Source organism: Panthera tigris, chromosome A3 (genome assembly GCF_018350195.1).
Source record: "Panthera tigris isolate Pti1 chromosome A3, P.tigris_Pti1_mat1.1, whole genome shotgun sequence".
In the NCBI taxonomy this organism is placed as follows: domain Eukaryota; kingdom Metazoa; phylum Chordata; class Mammalia; order Carnivora; family Felidae; genus Panthera; species Panthera tigris.
Window position 1 is genome coordinate 16050437 of NC_056662.1, and position 24812 is coordinate 16075248.

A 24812-nucleotide genomic window follows, 5' to 3' on the forward strand; every position below is an offset into this window, starting at 1 on the left:
CCATAAGTGTACCTTGGAACATGTTTGGAATGCATGCTGTGAGGGCAGGAATCTGAGTCCTTACTGCCCCCACAATGCCTGGTGCATAACAGACGCTTGATAAATATTCTTTGAATTGCCATAAATGAATGGCTGCAATGTGAAAAACAGATAAGAGGAATGAAGACCGAGAAAGAGCACAACTCCCCCCCCCCCATCTTTCTGAAACCATACCTCTGATCAAACACATGCAACATACAACACACACTTACTGCATGCTTAAAATCCTTTGATGGCTCCCCAATGCCCCCAAGCTAAAATCCAAATTCTTCAGAAGTTACAAAGGAGATACAAGGAAAGTCTGAAGCAGCACCTGCTTTTCTCTCAAACATCATCCAGCCAGACCACTTCCACTTCTTGGAATCTGTCTCTAGCCAGCCTATGAAATCCTTGCAGATGCCCAAAAAGGCTGCACTCTAGCTCTGGGGCTTTGCACATGCAGCTCTCTCTGCCTAGAACATTGTGCACTTCACAATGCTCATCTGGCCAATACAAAGGCAGCCTTCATGTCTCATTTTGGAAGTCATCTTCTTTGACCACCTTCCCTAGCCTCATTTCCTGAAATCTTAAGTTAACTGCCTTCTCTAGGCATTCACGGTCCCCTGTATGTCCAAAACCATAGCTTGAATCACAATGCATTCCTGTTTATACGGTAAAACCGTGGAGTTCCCTGAGGACAAGACGTCTCATTCACTCCACCCGTGGCGTGGCGATCAGCCCAGGCCCCGGCACACAATACATGCTCAGTGATGGACTTCCTTGTAGTAGTAGCACTGATAATAGCTCCAAGATATTGAGAACTTACCTGCAAGGGTTTTAAATATAAATTTAGTTTGCCTTATAAGACAGCTATTATTATGCCCATTTTGCAGATGGGAAAACTGATGTACAATGAAGTCAATCCTCTCTGGCCCCAGGAGAGTCGCACCGACACACATTTTCCGCAGTTTTGAGTTATTCCCCAACACCCAAATAAGAGGGGCTTTCTTTTTCTAAGAAACTTGCAGGTCAGGAGGAGCAATGGGCCCAAAATACAGTAAACAGCCAAAAGCGCACTCCAAGCCAGCGCCAAGTGGGGTTGCAGGGCAGGAGGGGGCGCCGCCCCGGCGCGGCGCAGGGGATTAAGGTCTGGCCCCAGCCTCCTTCCCGGGGGTCCCCCGCGCTCCAGCCCCAGGTCTGCTGCGACGAGTCGACGCCGAAGCGGCGTGTTTGGGTCGCGACTGCCCGCCCGGCCCTGCTCACCTGCAGTCCCGCCGCCTCGCTGAGCCGGGGCCGCCGCCGGCCCGCTGCGCCTCCGCCGGGCTGCTTGGCGCCCGCAGCGCGCAGCGGAGCGCGTTGCCTTGGCGACCGGAGCTGCCGAACTCCCGCGGCGGGCGCTACGGCGGCTCGGAAGGGACCGGGACGGTTCGCGTCCCCTTCCGCGGCCCCAGAGCCGCCAGAGGAGGGAAAGGGAGTGGGAGTTGGGGTCCTGAGCCGTGAGGGACCAGGGTGGGGTTTGGCAGCCTGAAACTAGGCCCCAGGAGAAAGGGAAAGGAAAGAAATGCTGAGGGAAAGAGAAACAGTAAGGCGGGGGAGGGGTGGGGACTTGTACCTCGGATCCCGCCTTTGCCTCGGTTTATCTCTCTGTAACCAGATACGGGGACAGTTGGAGGAGAGAACGGGGCCATAGGCGGAAGCTTGCTAGACTGGGAATATTTAAAGACGAGAAAACTGATGTGGGAGGAGTGGCAGATGCGTTTCCCTTTAATCTCAGAAGGGGTGGTGTGGCAAAGAATGAATAAACTTGTTTCTTTGGGCTCAAGGTGAGAATTAGATCATCAGATTGCATTTTAATATGGCAAATTTAGCTTCTGATCAGCAATTATATTTCTTGAAATAACCCTGCAAATATACTGAAACATGGGCACAACGGATATTCATTGCTCCACTGTTTGTAAAAGCAAACTGGTTGAGACCAGTCTAAATGTCCATCAGATGCACCCATAAAATGAATTCCTACAGCAAGAATTAAGAGAGACCGAAATAAGGACGTAAATAAAGTCTAGATAAAGACCTGTCTTCAAGCTCTGCTTACACCAATGGTCTCCAACCTAGTCCTGTCTTTGTATCTACTATTACTTCCAACTTACCAACCTTGCCCCAGTCTATTCTCCACACTGAAGCCAAAATGTCCTTTTTAAAATGTAAACATGATCATGTCCTTCCCCTGTTCAAAACCTTTCAACAACCTTCCCATCATATTTGGAATAAAATCCGGAATTGTTCACCATGTTCAGCTTCATCTCTCACCATTTCCCCTCTTGTTCATGCTCCAGCCACATTGGCCTTGTTTTTAAGTAAATCATGTTTTTAAACACACACACACACACACACACACACACACACACACACACACACACACGCAGAGGCCCAAAAGGGTGTCGCTTAGACAGAATTCCCAAACGTGTGCCCAATATGTAGTCTAATTGCAGTTTCAACCTCCCCCAGGCATGTAGTCTTAGCCAGTCAGCCAGGAATTTTTTAATCCTCACCAAAGAGTCTGCCACCTGGTCCCTCTCCACACCCCAAAGAAGGATGAGGTAATCTGCATAAGACAACTTGCTTTTCCCCTAGAAAGTGGCCTTGTCTACAACAATCCTTTTCTTCTAATAACTTTTTTGCCCCCACTCTCCTTCTGTAAAAGCTTCCATTTTGTAGAACTTCAAGGAGTGCCTCTCTACTTGCTAGAGGAGTAACACTCAATTGATGAATCACTTAAAAAAACCAACTACATCTTCAAATTTACTGGGTTGAATTTTGTTACTTAACACATGCTTCTGTTTCACGGCCTTTCCTCTTGCTGTTCCATGTCGGGACCACTCTTCCTCTGCGGTTTGCTTCCTCATTTCTTTAGTATCTCTGTTCAAATGTCAGGTCTTCAAAAACACCTGCCCTGACTATTTAAAATAGCAGACCCCCAACAAGTCTTGTGTTCTCCTTGCCTGTTTTATTATTTTTCTTCCCAGCTCTTGTCAGTATCTGACATTTTCTATTTGTTTATTTAAAAATACATACATATTTTTACATTTATTTATTTTTGAGAGAGAGTGAGACAGAGCACAGGCAGGGGAGGGGCAGAGAGAGAGGGAGACACTGAATCCAAAGCAGGTTCCAGGCTCTGAGCCATCAGCACAGAGCCCCTTGCGGGGCTCGAACCCACGAACCCTGAGGTCATGACCTGAGCCGATGTCAGACACTTAACCAACTGAGCCACCCAGGCACCCCTATATTTGTTTATTACTTGTCTCTTTTTACTACAGCATAAGCTCTTTAAAAGGCAGGCATTTTGTTTTGTTCCCTGCTGTTTTCTCATCACTAGGAACTGCCTGGCACATAGTAAGAGCATGGTAAATATTTACTGAATAAATGAATAAGTTAAGTGAAAAAAGCAATATGCACCACTATGTGGTTGGAATGCTACCATGTGTAAAAAGGGAATGATAGATAATACATATAATGATGGCATATGCATCTATAAACTCTGGAAAGAGATCTGGGAGATGAGGGGGTAAGCTAATACATTTTCACTGTACTTTTATGCAGTATTTTTAAAAACCAAGTACCCGTAGCATCTTTTTGAACAATATATAAGAATGTGTGGGACTAGAATATGCCACCCCAGAACATGCCACTTTGAAATAAGAATTATTTCAAGCCGAAAACAACTGAGAAGTAGACACAGAAAAGCTCTCTGCCCTCATCCTTATGAATTTCCCTTTGTGAAGATGTTACCCCCACCCTCTCCATCAGGAAGAGCAGAAGTTAAACAGGAGATAACTCTGGACTTTTATCAAGAGAGGGATCTACATAATAAACCTTACTAAAACAATCCTTCCACTAATTTCTCCCGCTTTACCTCCCTAATAGCCTAAACTGCTTTTCATTGTCTTAGAACTTCTCTACAAATTTAAAATGTATCATCCTTTGTCAGAATGGTATACAAACCTCCAGGCCTCCCCTGCCCAATCAGTGAATCCAGAGGGTAGAGGAAAAACTTCCTCCCTTACAAGGGAAGAAACAACCTAGTTTTGACAATCAACATGTAAAGACAGGAGGGGCTGCCTTAGGGCAGCAGTGAGCTCCCCAACCTAGAGGAAATGCGAGGGGTTCCTGCATGACGTGGGAAATTGGAGCAGATGATCGGCTTTCCCCATGTTTGCCACCTAGATGAGGTACACTTAATCACTAGGGTCAGAAACACAGACTGGCAAGATCCCACAGTTGGGCAGATGAGAAAATGAAAAGTCTTCAGCCGCCAGGTAGACCCGGTGTTCCTCGCTGAATGTACACAGCAGCGCTCACAGAATGTAAACAAATAGCAGACAAGGCTGCTGTGGAATCACAAATATGACAATATTCTCCTCTAATACCACGAGTGGGTCCTGCTTCCTTCTCAATCATAACTCTGGCTCTGCTCTAATCCTCCCACCTCCTGGGTAAACCAATGAGATACGTAACCATCCAATGGCCCCTGCTTCTCAACTTTATCCAATTCAAAACTGTTCCCTACTTGCTTAAACCCTCCTTACAGATACGCGGCACAAACCCAAATCCTACAATAAGCTCTTCCCAATTCCCTCTTAGAGAGATACCTCATGTTTTCTCTGATGTGAATTCTCCTTTGCTGTACACGCTAAATAAATCTGGTATTTTTTTGAGTATAGGTATGTCCCTGAGGGGATCTGATCACGGACTTCATTACAGTCTTTGCTTTCTTTAGGCCAGTCCAGCAGTACCCGAACAGGAAGAAGTAAGGATTTAAGGGTTACCTGAGAGGTTCAGTGACCATGAGGCAACTCCACTTGGGCAGGTATTGAGTGGTAAGGGTGGGGGTCAGGTGAAGAGCTCAGGTAGGAATTAGGAAAGCTTAAGTAATTCTCCTTCCTCTGCCATCAACCTTTTCTGTGGCCTTGGGTAAACCATTTCACTTTGAGCCTTTTTCCATTTCTGTAAAAAAAAACAGATTCAGATATTTCTAAGGCTTCTTCCAATCTAAATATTTTAGGATGCCAAAGTCTACAGGTTCTTATATTCCCAGGTAAATGTTCCCCTACTTAGTCATTTGTATGACACTCTCCTCTCATCGTTGTTGCCATATCTGCATACCACCTGCACTGTTACATATATAAGTGAAACAGTTCCCAATTTTTTTTTCTTAAAATAGACTCCCAGTTTTAATTTAAATTTACCCAGCAAAATTTACATCCCTTCTTAAATGGACAACCCGCGTTGCTGAAGCGGCCTCGGCCTGTGTGGCCAACCTAGTAATCTAAACTTCAGCAAACACCCTCAGTCCCACTGATTGGCTGACTCACCTTTTTTGGTATAGAGATCATGCACTCTTTCTAGAAAGGACAGCACTTCTGCAAGTCACGAAACAGAAACCAGACCCCCTTGCACAGTCTCCCAGAGCAGCGATAACGTCTCTAGCTGGCACGAGCAAGTCTGCACATAATCGAGAAATGTTGGGACCACTGCATTCCCTGTACCGGTGACCTGCCCTGAATCCCTTGAAAAATCCCTGGGCCAGGCAGAAACCTCGGCGGAGTCGGCATTTGGAGAAGAGTCTGCCTTCTCCCCAGGTGGCCAGCCTCCCGAATAAAATTCATATTCCTTTCCAAGCAAAACTCACCTCTTGAGCATTGGCCTTTGGAGCCACGGGCAGCCGAACCTGGGGTTCGGGAACACTGCTTGCTACAAATGAACGGATTTCTGCAAGCACACACACTGATCCTAAAACAAAACAACGTTCCTTACCTGGAGATGGGCTTACCTTTTGGAGAGACCTGGAAAACGAAGCCTTCGCTCTGTCAAAAATGGAGGCAAGCGAATGTTAGAAACCTGTTAGGTACTAGCGGCGAACGAACTTTCTCTTTGGTTTGAAACCGGACTTGCTCACTCTGCCTTTTTCGGCGTTACCTAATGTGTTCATGCACCCAAGACCCTCCCATTTACCCCAAGTGGTTATAGGTTCCGCATTTTAAGAAACAACGCTCATCTTTCCCCGATTAGCTTGGACTCATCTTTCGGTTCTCAGATTAAATACAAATTCCTCAGAACACCCTTCCAGTGTGTGTAATTTTAACACATTAAAACACACCCCCAACCACATTATTCTCCCCTCACATAGTAAGCGTTAATAAATAAGCTTTTATTGAAAGGACATTCCCTCATACTACTTCTTCAGAGTACTCATCACCGTGTGTCACGGTGCATTTATGTTCGGTGTCAGGCTCTTAATTAAGTAGGCCATAAATTCCTGTGTGTTTTTGTACCTCAGATCTCGACACATAACGGGCTCCCAGTGAATACAAGTGAGGTGAAGGAATAAAGCCTTCACACCTCCCGCAGCTCTGGGCCGCTTTCGCCCCATCTCCCACCTCAGCGCCAGGCGGCCTTAACCCCGCCTTCTCCCTCAGCTCCAGGCCGGTTTAGCCCCGCCTCCTCCCTCACCGCCGGCCGGGTTAGCCCCGCCTCCTCCCTCCCCTCTGGCTTGGTTTAGCCCCGCCTCCCGTATACGGCCAGGTCGATTTAGCTCCGCCTTCTCCCTCTACCAATGACAGAGGCTCTCTCGGGCAGCAGCGCCTGAGGGCGGTGGGCGGGGTCGCGCAATGACGCAACTCGCGCGTTTCCGGCCTGAGAAAACGTCGCGTTTCTGGGGAGACGCCTCGACTGGCAGTTACCACCGCGCTAGAAGCCTACCGACCGGCCGCTTCCATCACCAGGCGTCACCATGGGGGCTGTGCTGGGCGTCTTCTCCCTCGCCAGCTGGGTGAGTCCAGGGTGTGATCTCTCCGTTGGACGTGTAGTTTGGGGGAGGGCAACAGGGAGTCCCAGGCCCAGACTCTGTCGGTCCTTGGCCGGCGGTGGAGGGGCACAGGCCCTGGGCTGCAGAGAGTATCCGGGGGCCCAAATCAAAATCCGTGATTGCCCCTGGAGATTGGGATCACGCGGCTCGCCTTCCGGGTTTGTAGGGGGAACGTAGGAGGCCAGGCCGTCATTGTTTACAATTTCGATTGCCCCGCCCCCTGAGCCTTCAGGCCTCTGGGTTCCTCTGGAGCTGGGACCCGAACCGCGGAATGACAGTTCCGGGGCGAGGGCGCTCTGCTTCTTTTCGAAGTACCTTCATAAGGTGGCGTCGTTTAATTTTGGGTGGCTTAAACGATATATTTATCCCATAGCATGGATTTGCCAATGCTACAGAGTATGTGGCAGAGCTGGGATTTTAACCAAGGCCTGTATGCAGTTCTGGTGCAAAGGAAAGAAAGCCTGGTGGATTATTATTCAAAATTGGAAGCCATGGCGTGAACATTTTGAGACCTTGTCCGAGGCATTTATCTCTGGCTTCCTGTAACATGAGGATAATCACTCCAGCGTTCCTCACCTCGAGAGCTGCTGTGAGGATAAAGTGAATAAATTGGGTTGAATCACTTTGTAGGTTGTAAACGGCCTATTTTAAAAAGGAAATTTTAGGATCTAGGGACAAGAATATGGTGAGTTTCCTCATATACTTGACCCTGAGGATCATGATTCTTTAAAATCATTTTTTTGTTTCATAACTTCCCAGCTGATTTTGTTGATCAAGGACTCAATCTCAACTCATTATACTACCATTTCTTAGGGACAAAGTGTATATTCCATTTTTTTTTAAGATTTTAAGTAATCTTTACACCTAGTAGGGCTCCCTCTCACAACCCTGAAATCAAGAGTCACATGCTCCTCTGACTGAGCCAACCTGGCGCCCTTCCATTCTTTAAGGCTGTTGACCTTAAATCGGAAGGGTGTTTAGTCATTTGCAGGTTCCTTGAGAGCAGCGGTCTTCCAATTTTTTGACCTTGACCCAAAATAAGAAATAAATTTTATGTAGTCGATTTAATATGCCCAATTAGACCCAAGTTTCATGAAATAAATTTTACCTTTACCATCTGCTGTACAATTTTTCTTTCACATTAAAACAAATCCTGGTTGAATTTTATGATCCACTAGTGGGTCAGGCTATTTGCAAAATAGATTTAGGAAGAAATATAGTTAAGAAGGTAATTAATTAAGGAGTGATTTGTAATTTGAAACAAAGATGTCTTTTTTTTTTTTTTTTTTTTAATCCTAACAACGTGCAACACATTTTGGCTTTGTTGTAAAGTTAAGATTTGAATTGATGCCATTAAAGCATTTCTCTCTATAAATTGCTTTTATATTTTATTAATCCCTTTTGTTCAACAGGAATAACAAGAAGTGCAGTGTACCAGAGAATGGAATGAGGGAAGGGAAGAATAATAGGAAATAAAGTCAGAAAGGTAGCAGGGAGCCAGCTAAATCCTGTAGATAACCCATTGTTTGGTCTTGTAGGATAATTTAAGGACTTTGGCTTTTACTCTTAAAGTGACAGAGGGATCCATTATAGAAAAGAGGAATGATGGGATCTGATCTGTGTTTTAACAAGGTGGTTGTGTGGAGAACAGATGGTAGAAAAGAAAGAGGAGAGCAATGTAAAGGAGAAAAAACGTTCTCTGCATCCTCTGTGAGGTTAGTGGTTGGGGGTCTGTGAATTAAACTGACAAAAGACAGATTAGCACAAGAAAAAAGAGCTATGTACACATGCAACACACATATACACAGGATGTTTTTCATCATTCAGTGATTAATAACCCAAAAGGGTAGTTAGAAAATATGGCTTATTATATACCTAACTTAATAGGGGAGAAGAAAAGGGCTTTCATAGGATAGGTTTCTTTAGAGAAGACAGGTCGGTTTTTAGAACAAACAGGAGATAAGGAAGTTTGTGATAATACTTGTTTGTGTAGGTGCAGAGGTCTTTTGTCTTCTTCATGGCCATAAAACTCTTGGAGAGAGAGTTTATGGCAGCTTCATATCCCAGAAGTTGCTGCTTTTAGTTAGATGAAGAAAGCTCCAAGAAGGCTTTTCCCCGTGTCTGTTGAATCTCAAATGTCTTCATCTTAAAATAACCTATACCAACTCTGGCTTCTGAATGGGTCGCTTCAGCAGTGAGACAGGAGCCATTGCAATTAATCCAGGTGAGTGATGATAGTAGTGGCTCAGACCAACATGATAGTTAAGGATGCTAAGAAGTGATCAGATTCTGGATATAGGGGCACCTGGGTGGCTCCATCGGTTAAGCGTCTGACCCTCAATTCAGCTCAGGTCATGATCTCACGGTTCATGAGTTCCGGTTCATGAGTTTCAGCCCTGCGTTGGGCTCTGTGCTGACAGTGTAGAGCCTGCTTGGGATATTCTCTCTCTCTCTCTCTCTCTCTCTCTCTCTCTCTCTCTCTCTCTATCAAAATAAATAAATAAAAACTAAAAAAAAAAAAAAAAAGATTCTGGATATATATTCTGAGGATAAAGCTGATGTGCTCACAGATTGGGTGATGGTTTTGGAAAAAAAAGAAGGCATCAAGGATGACTCCACGGTTTTTGGCCTGAGTACCAGGAAGAATAGAGTTGTCATATATGAGATAGGGAAATGATAATAACAGTAGGACAGCTTTGTTCCACAGATTGAGTACCTACTGTGTAAAGATACAGGAGACATAAACAGTAGGTAGTCCCTCCTAAAGGTACTTAAAGTCTCCTGATACTTATAAACAAGTAAGTAGGTATGTTAGTTTGCTAGGGCTCGATAACAAAATACCACAAACTAGGCGGCTTAAGCAACAGAAATTTATTGTCTCTCTGTTCCTGGAGGCTAGAAGTCTGAGATTAAGGTGTCGACAGGGTTGGCTCCTTCTGAGGGTGATGAGAGAGAATCTATTCCATGCCTTTTTCCCAGCTCCGGGTGGTTTGTATCAGTCTTTGTTATCCCTTGGCTTGTAGATCTCTGCCTTCGTCTTCAGTTGGTATTCTTCCCATGCTGCATGTCTGTGCTCAAATTCTCCTTTTTATGACACTAATCATGTTTAATTAGGTGCCCGCTCTTCTCCAGCATAACATCATTTTAGCTAATTACATCTGCAGTGACTCTGTTTCCAAATTAGGTCACATTCTCCAGTACTGGGGATCAGGACTTCGACATACTAATTTGACACAGTTCAACCCATAACAAACAGTAGGCAGTTATTATGAGATTATTTTATGGGCCAGAAAATAAATAACTACAGAGAGTCAGGAGTGTGTGGATGCAGACAAAATAAACCTGAAGCGATTAGTGTCGTTGTTGACTGTAAAACCTCTGTTCCAGTCGCTGGCTAGCTACAGACCTCTGGGTCTTTTGGCCCAGATTATAGTTAAGAATTGGATACTGAATATGGGTGATCAATTTCCCATGGTTGTTGTGGTAACAAATGTTAATGGCTACCGTGATAATATTGAGCCCCTGCTGTGTCAGGCATTATGCTACTTGCTGGATATTCCTGATACTAGCTCATTCTTCACACAGTAACTGTTTGGGTAGGTGGTGTTAATGCCCATTTTTACAGATGAGAAAACTGGGCTTTTAAGAAGCTTAACGTCTTGCTCTGGATCACACAAAACCATGATAAAGGCCACGCAAGGTACCATCCATAAAAAGTAAAGACTGGGACCATACTGTGAGACCAGCATCCTCTACAATTTTTTTTTTTAACGTTTATTTACTTTTGAGACAGAGTCAGAGCATGAACGGGGGAGGGTCAGAGAGAGAGAGAGAGAGGGAGACACAGAATCTGAAACAGGCTCCAGGCTCTGAGCTGTCAGCACAGAGCCCGACGCGGGGCTCGAACTCACGAGCTGTGAGATCATGACCTGAGTCGAAGTTGGACGCTTAACCGACTGAGCCACCCAGGCGCCCTGCATCCTCTACAATTTACATCTCCTGCTTCTGCTGATGATTCTGACTTTAGCCTGCCCTTGTGATGTGACTTAATGTCACCTGTGAAAGCAATTCAAGCACTTTCCTAATTAAGCCTACATAAAAATGACTCAAATTATGCCTTCCTCTGGAATGCTCACCAGAGATCCAGGTTACTTTTCTTTTTTTCAATTGAGGTAAAATTCACAGAATATAAAACTAACCATTTTAAAGTGTGTAATTTTGTGGTATTTAGTACATTCACAGTGTTGTACTGTCATCACATCTGTCTAGTGTAGAACATCTTCCTTCCCCAAAGGAGAAGCTCGATTCTCATTAAGAAGTCATTCCCCATTTCTTCACTCCCACCCACCCCCCCCCCCCATCCAGCCTCTGGAAACTAATGCTTTCCATCTCTGGATTTATTTATTCCAGATATTTCAGATAAATGAAACACAGTATGTGACCTTTTGTGTCTGGCTTCTTTCACTTAGCATGATGTTTTCTAGGTTCACCCATGTCGTACCATATATCAGTACTTCGTTCATTTTTATGACTGAATAATATTCCATTGTGTGGATATACCACATTTTATGTATCCATTCATCAGTTGATAGACATTGGGTTGTTTCTGCCTTTTGGCAACTGTAAATAGTGCTGCTTTGAACATTCGTGTACAGGTTTTTGTTTGAATACCTGTTTCGGTTCTTTTGGGTGTCTATTTAGGACTGGAATTGCTGGGTCAAATGGTGATTCTGTAAGGACTCTCCAGGTTACTCTCGAAAGGAGCTAAATGGCTCTTGCTAACCTTATTTATGATGATTTCCATGTAATGTTGCTTTATGTTATAATACCAGATTTGGTAACTAGGATTCCTTAAATAGCAAGTGGAGTTAGGTTTTTATTTTTCTCAGTATTTAAAAAAAATTTTTTTTTAACGTTTATTCATTTTTGAGAGAGAGAGGCAGAGCACAAGTTGTGTGTGTGTGTGTGGGGGGGGTGGGGAGTGATGATGGGAGAGAGAGGGAGACACGGAACCCAAAGCAGGCTCCAGGCTCTGAGCTGTCAGCACAGAGCCCGACGTGGGGCCTGAACTCACGAACTGTGAAATCATGACCTGAGTCGAAGTCGGATGCTCAACCGACTGAGCCACCCAGGCGCCCCTATTCTTCTCAGTATTAATATATACTGTTTTTCAATAAAGTATACTCTCTGTGTGAATATAACTAACATATACTGGGCTCCTTCCATGTTTTAGGCCTGTGTTGAGTACTCATTTCATACAGCAATGTGTGGGGGAGGAAGATTCTGTTATTGAGTCTATTTTACAGAGGGAGAAATAAGCTAAGCTTATGTAACTTGCTGAGGTAGAGTGAGAGAAATAATATTGACTCCAGAATCCGTGCTTTTAATCACTTCCTCCTCCCAGCTGTAACTGTCTCAGGTAAAGCTGTGAAAACCTGGCCGACCTCCTCATCTTCTGCTCTGTGACACTTACGACATGAAGAGGTCCACTCAAAGAGGTCTCACATGGCTGTGGTGTGCTTGTCACAGGTTCCGTGCCTTTGCAGTGGTGCGTCATGTCTGCTGTGTAGCTGCTGCCCCAATAGTAAGAATTCCACGGTGACCCGCCTCATCTACGCCATCATTCTCTTCCTGGGCGCTGCTGTGTCCTGTATCATGCTGACAGAAGGGATGGAGTCTCAGCTGAAGAAGGTAAGGAGAAGTAACAGTGGCCTTAATGTGCTGGTTATTTGTATTACTTTTACAGTTGGCACAATTTTAGTTGTGATTAACGTCCCAACGTTTCACCATTGTAAAACTCAGTCAAGTTCATTGTAATTGTTGGGTTTTTAAATTACTTTTGGGTATAGTCAAGACATAGACTATGAAGGGGTTAGTCCTTTTCCAGAAATAAAGGTCGTCAGAACGAACATCTTCAGAGTCTCATGTCACAACTCAGAGAAAGATATTAAAAGAGTGACACGAAAACATGATCTTTTCATGTATGTTTCAGATTTAAACATTTACCTAGACTCGACCTTCACCTGTGGAAGGAGTCAGTTGCCATGAAAATTTGTGGCAAAACGGGAGATAACCTCATCAATAAGAAAAGAGCACTTCACTTTTATTTGCAAAATACAAGTTGTTTCTACTGTTTGGTGATAAGGTTGCAAGTGAATTGGAAGGCAAAAAGTGAAGTCCCACAGGATAGTCTTGCAGTTGTTGAAGTAGTCAGTTTTAGAAATTGAGGCTTTTTTGTGATGGGATAGAATCTTCGTTTAAATGTGGATATTGCCATAACATTGCAATTGCTTTTTCCAGATCCCTGGATTCTGTGAAGGGGGGTTTAAAATCAAGGTGGCTGATATAAAGGCAGATCAAGATTGTGACGTGCTGGTTGGTTATAAAGCTGTATATCGGATCAACTTTGCCTTGGCCATCTTTTTCTTTGTCTTCTCTCTGCTCATGTTAAAAGTAAAAACAAGTAAAGATCCCAGAGCAGCAGTACACAATGGGTATGTACAATTTATTTTATTGTTTACTTGCTATATTATGGCGTGGATCCTCCTGTTGAGCAGTTAATGTTGCTATTCGGATGGAAGCAGTAGAGTGTATGAGTCAGTGGCCCACATATATTTTTGATCTGTTTCTGACCTATTGTACATGTGAGGTTGTTCCAGTGTTATTTCCAGTTGGAGCTCTGTAGCACAGAGAGGGTAGAGGGGATGAGGAAAATCTTGTCCTTTCTTTTAATACCTTTGTTTCAGGTTCCTAGATTTTTATCAAACACCCGTGAAAACAGTTCACGCACTGTGCTAGGCACTGCACACACACAGACACATACACTTTTTTTTCTTTTCTTTTCTTTTCTTTTTAAATTTTTTTTTTAACGTTTATTTATTTTTGAGACAGAGAGAGACAGAGCATGAATGGGGGAGGGTCAGAGAGAGAGGGAGACACAGAATCCGAAACAGGCCCCAGGCTCTGAGCCGTCCGCACAGAGCCCAACGTGGGGCTCGAACTCACAGACCGCGAGATCATGACCTGAGCCGAAGTCGGCCGCCCAACCGACTGAGCCACCCAGGCGCCCCACATACACTTTTTATTGTTAAAAGAGAAAAATGTACCTGATATATTAAACAGTATACAGAAAAATAAACTGGATCACTGATTTACACATCTGTCGTTTTCCATTCCTGACTGCTCCCAGTTCCTCTTAGTTTCAAGTAATTCTTTTTTTTTTTAATTTATTTATTTTGAGAGAGAGCGAGAATGCACAAGTGGGGGAGGAGCAGAGAGAGAGAGAGAAACAGAAAATCCCAAGTAGGCCCCACACTTGTCAGCACAGAGCCCAAAGTGGGACTCGAACCCTGGACTGCAAGATCATGACCTGAGCCGAAATCAAGATTCGGATGCTTAAACCAACTGAGCCACCCAGCCGCCCTGGTTTCAAATAATTCTTGTTTGAAGACTGAAAGTTCTGTAAACTTTATATGTATGATAATCCCCTTTTTATAGATGCAGTAACTGAACTTCAGAGAGATTGGAGTGTCTGAGATTTCTGAGCCAGTGAGAGTTAGAGGTAGGATTGAAACTCAGGTCTGTCCAGCTCCAAAGCCTGATTCTTTTCACTCTGCCATACAAGGCAGTCTTTAAAGATCATGAACCGAAAGCCAGCTTTGGTCCTGGCTTTGCCAGTGATGAACTGTGTGATTGTGGGCACAAGGCACTTAGGTCCTGTATTGTGAAAGAAGGATTAGACGATAACTTTTTCCTAGATCCAATAATTAGTTGCTTCATATTTAGCTAACATTGTTAGTTTAGAATGCCCCAGAATTCTAGAAAAATTCCTATCTTTAATTGCTAAATGTAGGGAAATTCTTAAGTTATATGTTTTTCTCTTACATCTATGAATGATTTGTTCTCTGGGCTAATGTTTGTCTTTAAATTGTATGAAAGATTGAGTGAAACAGCTTCATATCAAATGAAGGGATAATCCCAGACAATCATGTTGGAAATGCTGAGTCTTTATTTTTGCATTTCAGAAATTCACTTTTCTTAGCATAAGAGCAAAAATTAACATTTCATAAATGCACTTTTTTATATTTTAATAGGTTTTGGTTCTTCAAAATTGCTGCCATTGTTGGTATCATGGTTGGCTCTTTCTACATCCCTGGGGGCCATTTTGCCACAGGTATGCTACCAAGGGGGTTAATTATAATATACACAGACTCTACAAATGATGGAGTTTAAGCTACATTTTCATTACTGGTTTTGCAGAACTGGCAATTGAATGAAGTGGTATTCAACTATATGACTCAGTACTAATATTAAGATAGTAATTAATTGTATAAACCCAGGAGGCATTCAGCCCACTTCTCAGCTGGAACCATATTTTGCCAGTATCTTAATATAGCTTACCTTCTCACTTGGCAGTACTAAGTTAATCAGAGAGCTTGTCAACATAGGGACCTGTAGGAACTCATATGTGCTCATATCCCTGTCATAATCTGCTTTCTTACCATAACATCAAGTGACTTATGTGGATTTCCACTGTGATTTTTTTTTTTTCCCTTGTAAAATAAAGGAAAATGCTTATTGTACCTTTTGGAATGTCAGATCCCAGGCTCCCCTTGGCACAAGCTAGAACAAGTTTTAAAAGGTCTGAAACCCAATAAAACACTTCTCAGAGAATGCCTTTGAGTTTGGATTTGGAATAATTTTGCTGTGCTGCTGGAGACAGAATATTCTCTACCACCTCTTACTTGAATTGAAATTGTTTTAAAATGTTGGACAGTGATATTCTGAAATGTTACTCCTGTGGTTAAGAATACCTTTGTTCTTTTGCTTTGTAGCCTGGTTTGTTGTTGGCATGGTAGGGGCCTTTTTGTTCATCCTCATCCAGCTAGTGCTGTTGGTAGACTTTGCTCACTCTTTGAATGAATCATGGGTAAATCGAATGGAAGAAGGAAATCCAAGGTGTTGGTATGCTGGTAAGTATCTGAACTCACCTATAAGAGCCATACTGCATTATGCTACATTAAACACAATGTACGTTAGACACTATTAACTATAGAGAACCAACTGAGGGTTGCTGGAGGGGAGGTAGGTGGGGGAATGTGCTAAATGGAGACGGGCATTAAGGAGAGCACTTGTGTTGAGCACTGGGTATTGTATGTAAATGATGAATCACTAAATTCTACTACTAGAATTACCATATATGTTGTTATCATATATTGCCATATATGTTAATAACTAGAATTTAAATAAAAACTTGCAACAAAAAAATAAATAGGATGTGCAGTAAAAATCTTCATTGATTTAAATGTATAAACTTCCAAATGAGAGCTGACTTTTTAAAAATTACAGTTTTCCAGTTGAGTCAGTTCTTTTTTTTTTTTTTTTTTTTTTTTTTAAATTTTTAACATTTATTTATTTTTGAGAGACAGAGAGAGGCAGAGCATGAGCAGGGGAGGGAGAGAGAGAGAAAGAGAGATACAGAATCTGAAGCAGGCTCCAGGCTCCGAGCTGTTTGTTAGCACAGAGCCCGACGCAGGGCTCGAACTCAAGAACTTTGAGACCATGACCCGAGCTGAAGTCAGAGGCTTAACCGACTGAGCCACCCAGGCGCCCCAAGTCAGTTTTGAATTGTATACATTACTAGAAGGAGGAAGCACAGATAACATAAATCATTGGCTTCTCTCAATTCATTTATTTTGAGATTTATAATGTAACTAGATGTGTTTAGATAAAGAAAAACGGTTGTATATAGTGATGTAGTTTTGGTTTTGATTTCCTTGTTGCCATAGGCAGGGGATTCAGGTGGGTTATACATACGGGTCATCTGCCCACATCCCTCAGGCAGATAGAAGTGAACAGTCCTTACTGCTTTATTCAGAATATGACTCACACCCCTTGTAAAAGCTTTCTGGTAGAAAAAGGGCACTTAAAATTTCTAGGGTGGAAATAGGATATACAGCTTGTAACAATGGGGTGGGAGTTGAGTTCTCTCCTTACTAGGGGCAATGACCCAGCCATACCTCATTTAAAAAAAAAAGTAGTTGTGAGATTCCCAGCTCCTGCCCCTCCACCCATTATAAAAGTAATAGCGAGCCGCCTGGGTGGCTCAGCCGGTTAAGCGTCTGACTTGGGCTCAGGTCATGATCTCACGGTTCACAGGTTTGAGCCCCACGTCAGGCTCTGTGCTGACAGCACAGATCCTGTGTCTCCCTCTCTCTCTGCCCCTCCCCCACTCACACACACTCTCTCTCTCTCTCTCTCTCTCTCTCTCTCTCTCAAAAATAAAATAAACACTAAAAAAATAAAAAGTAATAGCTGCTCTGTGTCAAGAACTCGGAAAACCAAAAATCACAAAAGAAAACATTCCCCCATAATCCAACTCTTCAGTAATTAATACTCACTGTTAACATATTAGTCTATGTCTTTCCAGACTTTTTTTTTTTTTTAAGTTTATTTATTTATTTTGAGAGAGAGGGAGAGAGAGAATTCCAAGTGGGCTCCGTGCTGTCAGTGCAGAGGCCAGCACGGGCCTCAATCTCATGAACCAGTCTCACGAATCATGAGATCATGACCTGAGTCGAGATCAAGAGTCAGACACTTAACCAACTGAACCCCCCAGGTGCCCCTCTATTTACTTCCATTTTTTATAATTCATTTGGACTCACTCAACTTTAGAAGAATTTGATAATGAGCTGAGCATTTGCCATGCTTTGGAGTAACTAAAAAATAGAGAAATCTTGCATGTTCTTACGGAAAAACATTAGGAACTATGCTAATAATTTAATATACATTATCATTTGATAGTAATATATGCATCATTTAATTTTAAACATGCAAAATCCATGGAATTATGATAAATGGAAACTAGTTTTCTCAAATAAGTCTGCTGTGAATTAAGTATAAGTTAATTGAACTCAATGTTGCTATAGTTGGTCTGAGCATACTGTTACTCTGTCATGTTTTCTAATTTTCAGAGTTACACAGCTAATTGTTGATTGTCCATGTGAACAGAAAGGAATATTATTTTAGGTACTTAAAAAGAGCAAATATACCACTGTCCCACAATGATGTGGTCTCACAGTGACAGGAAACAGGCTTATGTGGCCAGTAGCTGCAGAGGACAAACATCATAAAAGATGCCTGTCCATTGTTTTCTGCTAACACCATCCCTGGCATCTAGCTTACTGGACCTCAGCCAGTTTGACGGCCCAGAAGTTTTGTAGGTTCCTAAGAAAGGCTTGTAATGAACACTATTTTGCGTACAGTTGGGAGTTTACTCTAGCTGGAATGATCACATGTCTGGTTTTTCAACCCATGGAATCAAGTAAGGTAGTCTAGGAAGTGAATTCAGTTGCTTGGTGGATTTTTGAATTTAACATTGAGCTGCCTCTAATGCTGTCTGAAACATCAGCCTTGGGTCTCCTGTAATTTTCCTGTAAGATGTTGACCACCCTAACAATAAAATAATGTGTCTTTATTTTTATATGGAGTAGAAGACAATTGGTCTTCATTAGCAAAGTTTGTTACAATCACGAGCATTCATGTTGGCTTCCCTTTTTCTAGCTTTACTCTCCGTCACAAGCTTCTGTTACATCCTGTCAGTCGTGTTTGTCGGGTTATTCTATACATACTACACCAAACCGGATGGCTGCACGGAGAACAAGTTCTTCATTAGTATTAATTTGGTCCTTTGCGTTGTGGTTTCTGTGATATCCATCCACCCAAAAATTCAGGTATGGTTTTCTGCTTCGTCCTCCTGTGACAGATTTTTAATTAATGCTAAACTTTAACTGACATAATCTTTTATGTGAGTTTATGTTTAAGATTATGTACTTAAATATTTTCCCATATTATGATAAAGTCTTTATAATTATAACTTAGTAACTGTAAAGTGTGCCATTGAGTGAGTAATTTCCCTGTCATTTAAAAAAAAAAAAAAACCCTAGGTAACCTGAAAATTTATAGCTCTTATAAAATACTTTACATCGTGAGTGATTCTTAGGAAACCTTAGCCAAGATATTAAACTAGAAAGTCATTGCTTTTAGTATTTAAAAATAAAACTCAAGTGTGCAAGTTTCACCATTTAAAAACCATACTTAAAAAATTCGTAGAGATGTAGATGAGAAATATGAAAAGAATATGCGACATCGCCTCTCCTTTCGAAAATGAAAAAGCTGAAGTTGCAGAGAGATGATGGATCACCTGGTAGCCAGTTAGGCCACAGCTAAGCTTAGATTCTCCTACACCAAGGGACTAGTAAATCAAGCCCCTGTGGGATATACAGGAATTCCAGGACTATGACATCCCTTGAGAACCAATAGTACATGGTTCCTCTTTCTCGGGTCTTTTTCAGGCTAACTCAGACTGACAGGTTACCTTTCATCTTTCAGCTGTCAAGTAGAATCAGCAGGTTCTCAGTTAGTAGTATTTCAGGGGAGCCTAGGGAAATCCACTGGGTTTTAGGAAGCCAGCCCTTGCAGTTCCTGTGGCATTGTTTTCTTTTTGATTTCACAGGAACACCAGCCTCGTTCTGGTCTCTTGCAGTCCTCTCTCATCACCCTGTACACCATGTACCTCACCTGGTCAGCCATGTCCAATGAACCTGGTAAGGGAATGTCGATAGCACATTCATTTGATGAGAAGAAAGCAGGAAATTACTCTTGGCAGGTGCAAAACTAGAGGTAGAGCAAACATTAAACAGGCGAACAAACAAAAAAGTTCACTCTAATGTACAGTGTTCACTATGATGCAGATACTTACATTTCAAGTTTTATTCTTCATGTCTGTTCTTAGCTGTTCATAGCCTATAGCCTGAAGGACCATAGTCCTTTATACAGTCTAAGCTTTTCCCTGAACTTAGACTAAGTCAGACTAGTTAAGAGTTGGACAAGGCAACATTGTTTTGGCCCTCTGTAGCATTTTTTAATTGAATTTCACTTTGGTGTTAAGGCTCTAGAAGAAATGACTGTGAGAAATCTCCTTTGCATTGTGTCTCACTCAATAGGGTATTCTGCAGACTTGTTTTAAAGGAAAACAGTTACTGCAGACCTTCCAATGATGACTCAACTTACTGTTTTTGTACTCCTATTTAACTATGTAAAAACAAAACCAGGGAAAAATTCCTTGCGCTTAAAGCCTTTGTAAAACTATAGACGCAAAAAGATTTGCCAGTAAACTTCAAAATCCGTAAAATGAAGATTGACATTTATGAAATTTGACAAATATTTTGTTGCATCTTTTTTTCTAAAACTAAGTCACTGATTGCAACACAGATATGTCTAAGTTTCCAGGTTCTTTTAAGTATAGCAGTCTCATGCTATACATCATGACTGAATAAATGTGTGAGCATATCCCTCAAATCGTTTCCCGGAACAAGAAGAGTTCTAAGGATAATAAATTTTCCATTTTCAGATCGTTCCTGCAACCCTGGCCTGTTCAGCATTGTTACACACATGACCGCACCAACTTTGGCTCCTGGAAATTCAACTGCTGTAGTCCCTACCTCTGGTCCGCCCTCAAAGAGTGGGCATTTTCTGGATCTAGAGAATTTTATTGGGCTGACAGGCTTTGTTCTCTGCCTTTTGTATTCTAGGTAAGTTAAAAAGTACTTGGGACAAGATTCTTAGGACAGTTAATAATAGAGCAAAGAAGCTATTTTCTTTTCAAAAAGCAGTGTGAGGAATTAAAAACAACAATTTAACTCTTCTTTATGGGAAGCCCTTGACTTGCCTCAGTTGCCCAGCCATGGATATTTCTTAAAGCCCAGTAAATTGTCTCATCAAATAATTCCTTCCAAACTGACATAGAGATACCTTCTCTTTCACTAGAGGATAAAGTCTTCATCTGACCCTAGATCAACTAGAGTAATGGCTCTGGTTGATATTTTTTTGTAAGAAAATCTTTATTTCCTGATCATTGTAAAAAAAAATAAACAATTACAGAAGTGCCTGGGTGGCAGTTAAGTCAGTTAAGTGTCCGACTCTGGATCTCAGATCATGATCTCACAGCTTGTGAGTTCGAGCCCTAAGTCGGGCTCTGCACTGTCAGCGCAGAGCCTGCCTGGGTTTCTGTCCCTCCCTCTCTCTGCCTAACCCTCTCCCTCGCCCTTTCTCCCTCACTCCAACCCCCCCACTCCCATGCGTGCACGTGTACTCTCTCTCTCTCAAAATAAATAAACTTAAAAAAAAAAAACAAAACAACAGAATTCTGTTACAGCTAATTTTAAAGTCTCTAGTTAATCCAAGAGCTCAGATATAACCTATTTTAGCACTTTGCACTCCTATATATGTAACATTGGAATAAGCAAATGTATAGATAAAAGGTGATTCATTTCTTACCCATTTTTATTGGTATTTTCTGCATAATAGCATACGTTATTTTAATAATTAAAAATATGAGGTAAAAATGGGCAAGGATATATTTATGTAAATTAACAAGCGAGAAAAGTATAAAGTGGAGAATGAAAGTATCCTCACTCCAAATTTACCTCTTCCATGGTTAACATTATATGGTACATAATAGTTGACACTTTTCCCCTTTGCTTATACTTAAGTGTCTGTCAATCTATTTGTATCTGTAGAATTATATACAGTTTTATATATAGTTATATACATATCACTTGATAAATAATAACTTAAAATCAATTAGGGATGTACCATATAAATACATGTAGTATTCTCAGACATGAACTTTGTTGTTATAATTTGGACAGCTTTCCACATTTTGTATAGATTTATCTTTTTTTTTTTTTTTTTTTTTTTTGATGCTTGCTTAAAATACGGATTGGCACACTACAGCCCTTGTGCTGGCTGCCTATTCTTGCAAATAAAGTTGTATGGGAACACAGCTGTGCTCATGTGTTTGTTATATTGTCTGATCTTTTTTGTTTGTTTTGCTTTTGGCCTAACATGTTTTGTATTGCTTTTGAGATATAATTTCCATACTATAAAATTCACCTTTTTAAATTATACTACTCAGGTTTTTAGTTTATTCACAGGATTGTGCAACCATCACCACAATCAGTTTTAGAACATTTTATTTTGCCAAAAAGAAACCATGCTCATTAGCAGTCACCTTTCTATTCCCTCCTGCTCCAGTCCTTGGCAGAAATGAATCTCCTTTTGTCTCTGTAAATTTGCTTATTCCAATGTTTCATATATATGGAATCATAAAACATGTGGTCTTTTGTGACTGTTTTTTTTACTTAGTATAAGGTCTTCAAGGTTCATCCATGTTATGACATATCAGTACTTAATTCCTTTTTATTGTTGGAAATAATACTCTGTTGTGTGCATATATACCACATTTTGTTTATCCTTTATCAGTTGATGGACGTTTTGGGGTTGTTTCCACTGTGGGACTAGCATGAATAATGCTGCTATGAACATATGTGTGCAAGTTTTTTGTGTGGATGTACACTTTAAATTTTCTAGGATACATACCTAGTTGTAGAATGGCCGGGCTGCCAAAGTATTGTCTAAAGTGGCTACATCATGTTACAGTCCCAGCAGCAATGTATGAGTCTTCCAGTTTCATCAGTTCTTAATCAAAATACCGTAATTGTCTTTTTTTTGTTGTAGCCATTCTAGAGGATGTGAAGTGGCATTCCATTACGGTTTTGATTTGTGTTTTCCCGGTGACTAATGATATTGAGCATTCTTTTCATGTGCTTGTTAGCCATTTGTATATCCTGAAGAAATGTCTGTTTAGATCTTTTGCCCACTCTTAAATTGGGTTATTTGTCTTTTTATTGTTTTTATATATGACTTGAGTAAGGGGTCCAGCTTCATTCTGTCATATATGGGTATCTCCTTGGATCAGCACCCTTTGTTGAAAAGACCATTCTTTCCAACATTGAGTTGTCTTGGCATCCTTGTCAAAAATCCATTGACCATAAATGTAATGGTTTATTTCTGGACTTGTAATTCTGTTTCATTGATCTGTGTATCTATCCTTATGCTAGTACCACACGGTTTTGATTACTGTAGCTTTGTACTAAGTTCTGAAATCGGGAAGCGTGAGCCCTCCAAATTTGTTCTTTTTCAAGATTGTTTTGAATATTCTGAGTCCCTTTCATTTCTATGTAAATTTTGGGTTTAGCTTGTCAGTTTAATTGAGATTTAAATAAGGATTGCATTGAATCTGTTCGTCAACTTGGGGAGTATTACTATCTCAACACTGTTAAGGCTTCTAGTTTATAACATAGGATGTTTCATTTAAGTCTTTCAGTTTCTTATCAGTGGTTTAGAGTTATTAGCATACAAGTCTTAAACATCTTTTTTTGCATTTCTAAGTATTATAAGTTAGATTTTTTTTTAATTTTAAAATTTTTTTAATGTTTATTTTTGAGAGAGAGAGCGTGAGTGGGGGAGGGGTAGAGAGAAGAAACACAGAATCTGAAGCAGGCTCCAGGCTCTGAGCTGTCAGCACAGAGCCCGATGCAGGGCTCAAACTCACAAGCCATGAAATCATGACCTGAACTGAAGTTGGACGCTTAACCAACTGAGCTACCCAGATGCCCCATAGGTGAGATTGTCTTCTTAATTTGTCTTTTAGGTTGTTCATTGTTAATGTATAGACATAGAGTTGTTGTATATTGATGTTGTGTCCTGCAAGATTATTTATTGATTCTAATAGTGTGTGTATTCCTTAAGGTTTTCCATGTACAAGGTCAAGTTATCTGCAAGTAGAGATCATTTTACTACTTTTCCAATCAGGATGCCTTTTATCTTTTTCTTGCCTAATTACTCTGACTCGAACCTCCAGTACCACGTTGAATAGAAATGGGGACAGTAGACTGCCTGTCTTGTTCCTGATCTTAGCAGGACAGCTTTTAGTCTGCTCTGGGTTTTTCACAGATGCCCTTTATCAGTTTGAGGAAGTTCTCTATTCCTAGGTTGAGTGTTTTTATCAGGAAAAGGCATTATTAGATTTTAGTCAAATGTTCTTCCTATGTCTGTTGAGATGATTGTGTGGTTCTTGTCCTTTAGTTGTATGTACTTTTTTTTTTTTATTCAGTCATTTAACACACTTGCAGTTAGCATCTGCTGTTAGAAACGCAGAGATGACTACGGTCGTTGTTGTTGAGGAGTTCTAGGACTAGCAAGAAAGACAGGCATGGTAAGTGCTACAGCAGAGGGAAGCATAAGGAGCTGTGGGATTTTAACCCAGCCTGGTGATGAACTGATGTCAGGGAAGGCTTTCTAGAAGATGTGGCGTATAGAGAACTGAAGGATAAGTAAGTTATCTGGGAGAAGGTTTGTGGGTGGTGTATTCCAAGCATAGAAGAGGCACTTGTGAAGTCATGGAAGCAGACATTGAGAGCATAGTGAAACTCCTAAGCAGTTAAGCCATCAAGTAGTAACTGATAAAAGTACTCTCTCTTTTTTTTTTAAGTGATCCCTACATTGAATGTGGGTCTTGAACTCACAACCCCGAGATCAAGAGTCGCGTGCTCTACTGAGTAAGCCAGCCAGGTGCCCCCACCCCTGCTGTCTTGTGATGACAGGTAGCCCTCTCCAGAAGGCCTTCAGTCCCCAAATAGTAGTTCAGGAATAACCGTCATGTATATAGGCCAATGGCAGCAATTCATCTCCTGGCCCCTTTCTGATTTGTCTTCTTTTGGATCACTTTCCAGCATCCGCACTTCCAACAATAGCCAAGTAAGTAAGCTGACCTTGTCAGGAAGTGACAGTGTGATCCTCCGTGATACAACCACCAATGGTGGCAGTGATGAAGAAGATGGACAGCCTCGGCGGGCTGTGGACAATGAGAAAGAAGGAGTGCAGTACAGCTACTTCTTATTCCACTTCATGCTCTCCTTGGCTTCCTTGTACATCATGATGACCCTGACCAGTTGGTACAGGTAGGAGGCACAGACTAACCAGGTGGAAGACCACTTGGCCCCCTTGAAAATATCCATCCATT

At 41.6% G+C, this 24812-nt stretch overlaps 2 protein-coding genes across 7 annotated transcripts in view; one reads left to right on the plus strand and one right to left on the minus strand.

Annotated features, from left to right (window-relative positions):
- The window catches only part of PKIG (cAMP-dependent protein kinase inhibitor gamma), a 98715-nt gene extending 92229 nt beyond the window's left edge, over positions 1 to 6486 (minus strand). Inside the window, exons 1-3 of one of the 3 annotated variants that reach the window (XM_042980332.1) lie at positions 6354 to 6486; positions 5852 to 5885; positions 4976 to 5025 (exon numbers count right to left, since the gene is read on the minus strand). In XM_042980332.1, coding sequence (XP_042836266.1) covers positions 4976 to 5025; positions 5852 to 5885; positions 6354 to 6451 — 182 coding nt within the window. In that variant the 5' untranslated portion in view covers positions 6452 to 6486. Of the gene's footprint in view, positions 1 to 1281; positions 1367 to 4847; positions 4908 to 4975; positions 5026 to 5851; positions 5886 to 6353 lie in introns of those variants that run through there. The other 2 variants (XM_042980334.1, XM_042980333.1) reach the window with 2 other exon arrangements.
- Positions 6487 to 6693: 207 nt separating this feature from the next.
- SERINC3 (serine incorporator 3) overlaps positions 6694 to 24812 on the plus strand; it is a 35479-nt gene continuing 17360 nt past the window's right edge. For 3 of the 4 annotated variants that reach the window (XR_006215422.1, XM_042980336.1, XM_042980337.1), the window contains exons 1-9: positions 6694 to 6850; positions 12416 to 12577; positions 13187 to 13380; positions 14980 to 15059; positions 15721 to 15858; positions 18449 to 18618; positions 19401 to 19491; positions 20298 to 20478; positions 24523 to 24750. Coding sequence is in view for 3 of the 4 variants with exons in the window: in XM_042980336.1 (XP_042836270.1) it covers positions 6812 to 6850; positions 12416 to 12577; positions 13187 to 13380; positions 14980 to 15059; positions 15721 to 15858; positions 18449 to 18618; positions 19401 to 19491; positions 20298 to 20478; positions 24523 to 24750 (1283 nt within the window). In the remaining variant the exon portion in view is untranslated. The remainder of the gene's footprint in view (positions 6851 to 12415; positions 12578 to 13186; positions 13381 to 14979; positions 15060 to 15720; positions 15859 to 18448; positions 18619 to 19400; positions 19492 to 20297; positions 20479 to 24522; positions 24751 to 24812) is intronic. The other variant, XM_007077750.3, reaches the window with a different exon arrangement.